The 4,244-nt window shown below is 45.9% G+C and overlaps 1 protein-coding gene across 1 annotated transcript; it reads right to left on the bottom strand.

Annotated features, from left to right (window-relative positions):
- Positions 1-280: 280 nt before the first annotated feature.
- Positions 281-3,806, bottom strand: LOC310879656 (fibronectin type III domain-containing protein 7-like; the record flags this gene model as incomplete). Its single annotated transcript, XM_083794452.1, has 8 exons — positions 281-361; positions 1,083-1,149; positions 1,381-1,613; positions 1,735-2,039; positions 2,179-2,439; positions 2,940-3,200; positions 3,292-3,552; positions 3,668-3,806. The coding sequence occupies 7 exons, from the start codon at positions 3,804-3,806 to the stop codon at positions 1,122-1,124; spliced, it is 1,488 nt and encodes a 495-aa protein (XP_083650578.1). The 3' UTR covers positions 281-361; positions 1,083-1,121.
- Between the last annotated feature and the right edge of the window lie 438 nt (positions 3,807-4,244).

The raw sequence follows: 4,244 nt of genomic DNA on the forward strand, positions 1-4,244 counted from the left end.
TAAAAGCGTTCGGTGTCAAAGAAAATATATATTCAATGATTTGCACACATTTTCATGATTTTTTTAAGCCAAAATGAGTTAATAGCACAGGCAGACTCTTCACATTCTAGAGCATGTCTGAATATAAAAGTAATGTCAGAGCTGAAATCGAAATGTATTATGAAATAATACACGCACGCACGCACGCACGCACACGCGCACACCCACACACCACACACACACACACACACACACACACACACACACACACACACACACACACACACACACTCTCTCTTACCAGGGTGCTGCCTGTTAGTCCCTCCAGCTTGCGTCCGTCCCTCAGGTCAGAAAACATGTCGCTGATTGATGTCTTCCCCGTCTTATTGGGGGAAAAACAAACAAAACAACATAAGAAGATTAATTCAATATAAGACAGAGATGGACTAATAGAGACTAATGTATGATATATGTATATATATATACTAAGATGACTAATAGAGAGATAAGATAAGACAGAGATGGACTAATAGAGATAAGATAAGACAGAGATGGACTAATAGAGAGATAACTGGCATTTTTTTAAATCAGCATCGGCTCACGTCTGCATTCAAAAGGCAATATGAAATATTATGTAGAAGCATTTATTTGTAACCATAAAAAGGTTGTTGACTTATCATTTTTAATAACAAATTAATTGGCCTGCCTATACATACTTAAACAATTAGATCACAACACATACGTAGTCACTACCAAGTGAAGATGTATTGTGTTGTGTGCTTTCGTTTATGCATTGATAAAGATTAAAATCAACTGACACGCAGTGAATGTTCAGAGTAACAAATGCGTCGTTGACATCTGTTTTCTCAAAGAATATAAAATAAAAGCAGTTTATATCATATTACAGACCTGCTGTTCAGTGCCATGCCATGTTTGACAGAGACAGTGCAAAACTGAAAGAAATGATCCTGTCCAACTAGTGTCTGCGGGTCTCCTATTCTACAGAGATGATCTCCAGACCCCCCCTAACACGTTAAAGTATTGAAGTAGGTTCCTGGGTTCAGGTCAGTGATGATGAAGCTCTTTCCTTCCACAGTCAGTACCTGAGATTTACAGGTGATGTCCATGGCCAACGTCAACAGTCATTTCTCAAGTGACATCTCCTTCATCCTTGAGTGTAAAGGAAAAAGCAACACGTAAGTTTTGCTATTTGCTATCTATGATTTTGTTTAAATTATATGTTGTGAAGCAGCTGATCTCCTCTGTCTGCTCAGGGACTAATTCAGACCTGGTACTCTAGATGGCAAACCAGAAAACTAGCAATTGTCCGGGCCCCCATGCAGGACTAGAGGGCCAGTGCTATGAAGCATTCTTAACATCAATGTGCACTGAAGCGCGTACCTGATGTGACACGTGTTTCTCCACTCTCCCCTCCTTCGTTGCTGGCTGTGACGACCAGGTGACTGGACGTTGACTACGGAGCAGGACAGGCTGCCTGTGCTGCACACCTGGGACTTTGGCGAGACGCTGTCGTCATACACTGTGTACGTGACGGCATGTACGGAAGCATTCCATGAGACTGTGGCCGAGGAGAAGACACCGCTGTACGTCACTCCTGTTGGGAGGACAAGGAGCTGTGGAGGTGGAGGGGAGGGTTTATGGTTAGTATTGATTGTGATAAGAACTGCCCGAACGACACAATCACATACATGCACCAACGTGACTTTTGAACAATATGTATCAGTCTCAGTGTACCTGTATTTCCACTGCGAGCCACTGATTGGCCACTGCTTCCACCACAGTTCCTGCTTTCCACACTGGCGACGTAAGATGAACCACAGGGCAGGGGCATCTCGTAGGCAGTCGAGTTTGTCCAAGAGAGAGGTCGAACAAGGTCTGGTTGTCCCCGAGGAGACTACCCGTCATGGTCAGCATGTACTGGACATGTGAACAGGGGACCTGTGTCCAGCTGAAACACAACACCTGGCGTGTTCGTGTTGTGCTGCGTGTTGTGTGTTGCGGCAACAGCCGAACTTGCACGTTGTCTGGAGCACAGGGAGCTAAAAGGAGAGAGTTGGACTGGTCATTAATACATCAACTGTCATTGTGGTGCGACGTGAATACAGAAACTATCGTATAGAATAGGTTTTAAATAATCGCAAAACATCAGTTTCTTGTAACAACTGTGAGATTTCTTACCAGCTCCAATGCGTACTGTGTCACTGACAGAACTGTTGCATGTCCCATCTGAGGCCAGTACAGTGACGTTGTACTGGACTCCACACCGAAGGCCCTCTATGGTGCAGTTTGTGTCCAAGCTGTCACAGCACAGCCTGGCGCCACTGTCGTCCTGGGCGCAGCCGAAGTATTCCACTGCACCACTGGCGGGAGTCCAGGACAGCAGTGCCGACTGGTTGGCACAGTTGTACTCAACTGAGAGGTCGACTGGTCGGCATGGGGCTTAAGGGGTTGGGGGATTCAGAGTTTTGAAGATGCTTTTCTGAGTGAAGCACTTAAATGGGCATTCTACATTATAAAGCTAACGGTACGTTCTAACAGCAGGTGACACAGCCTGGCGTATTTTCCGGAAGTGCGTTATTTGTCTATGGGACCCAGCGATAGTCGAAAAGTGGGCGGTGGAACGTCATTCGAAAACATGAAAATAATGTTTCTTTGTTTACCCTCCATGAATGGTGATACGGAACTCCCTCTAGGAGATTTGTATCACCCTGAGTCGCCGCTGTTCGCCCGCTGTTAAAACGTAGGTTGAGGATAGTAAAGAAAGCATTGTATTGGTGCTTGTATGTGTACATGTTTTTCATTTTTGTGACCAACTTAAATTTTTATGTTTTAAAGAAACCCCTCAACAGACCCCGGGGTTCGCACAGACATTACAGGGGAAAAGAATACGTGTACATGTGTTTCTGTGTCTCTGAGCTGCGTTTTTAAACATGCGTTACCTGTTTGCAACTGGATGGTGGCGCTGGGACGACTGTCACACAGGCTGTTGGCGGCGGTGACAGAGAACGTATAGAGGACGCCACAGGCAAGGTCATCCACCATACACGTGGTGCTGGTGGAAGCAGTGCAGTTTGTCGCGTGGCCTCCACCCACCGCCGTCACCGTGTACATCTCTGCCCCTAACGTTGCGTTCCACGATATGGTTGCTTCATTGGACAGACAGTCCAAGGAGCCGTTGATGCCTTGGGGTTCGCATGGAGCTGGAGAATACACATGAGAGGGAATTTGGTTGGTCGGATGATCGAGGGTTTAAGAAATGCAAGTTGTTGTTGTTGGCCACCCATACAGTACCTGATGAGATGTTGACTGGTGGACTGAGCTGGCTGTCACAGTATGCTTTGTGAGCCCTGACTTGAACAGAGAAGGTAATTCCGCAGGGCAGACCCTCGACGGAACACGTATTGTCGGAAGACGTGCACGGGAAAACTGTTCCGTCACCACCAGTGACGAAAGCTGTGTAGTTGAGGGCATCGGTGCTGGGATTCCAGGAGATGGCCGCGGTGTTAGAGGAACAGTTGACCCTGGCGCTTATATTCTGGGGCGGGCAAGGGACTGGGGAAAATGATGGATTGTTTTAATTAGATGAATAATCTACAGGTGGCAGCATGCAGTCAGTCAGTGTATAGAGTAAAAGTGTTCTCGTGCACGTAAATTCTCCATCTCTTACCCGAGCTGAATGTCAGGGTCTGACTCGGATCACTGGAGCAGTTGCCGTTAATAGCCTTGACAGCTACAGTGTAGTTGGTGCCACACGTGAAGTTTCTAAGGGTACAGTTGAGTTCAGAGGACAGGCAGGTGGCATTCATAGGACTACTCCAGGCAGACACAGAGTACTGTACTGCCCCCCTGCTGGCAGACCAGGACACAACAGCAGTGTTCCTGATACAGTCAGGAGCTACCGAGACGCTGGTAGGAACACATGGCACTGCAAAGAGACGATGGAATACAGCGTTAAACATTACACAATATAACTGGGCTCAAAGATATTCTGTATAGTAAATGATTAGAACTGATCGGAACAAGAAAGAAATGTAACTAATTGTAACAATTAAGATCTAAAATCAGTATTATGATGAGTGGACATGCTATACGTACAGTATGTTGTTTATTTTTAGTTCTCATGAGATTGCATTGTGGGGTGGCTAAATGATTCATTCCTCCCCCTTTACTCGTTTCTTACACTCATCCATGTCTAGATTGTAGCCCAAGTAATCTCCCAGAGATATATGCTAAATATCAGTGTC

This window comes from Protomyctophum parallelum (assembly GCF_964188405.1).
Source record: "Protomyctophum parallelum genome assembly, chromosome: 21".
NCBI classification, from domain to species: domain Eukaryota; kingdom Metazoa; phylum Chordata; class Actinopteri; order Myctophiformes; family Myctophidae; genus Protomyctophum; species Protomyctophum parallelum.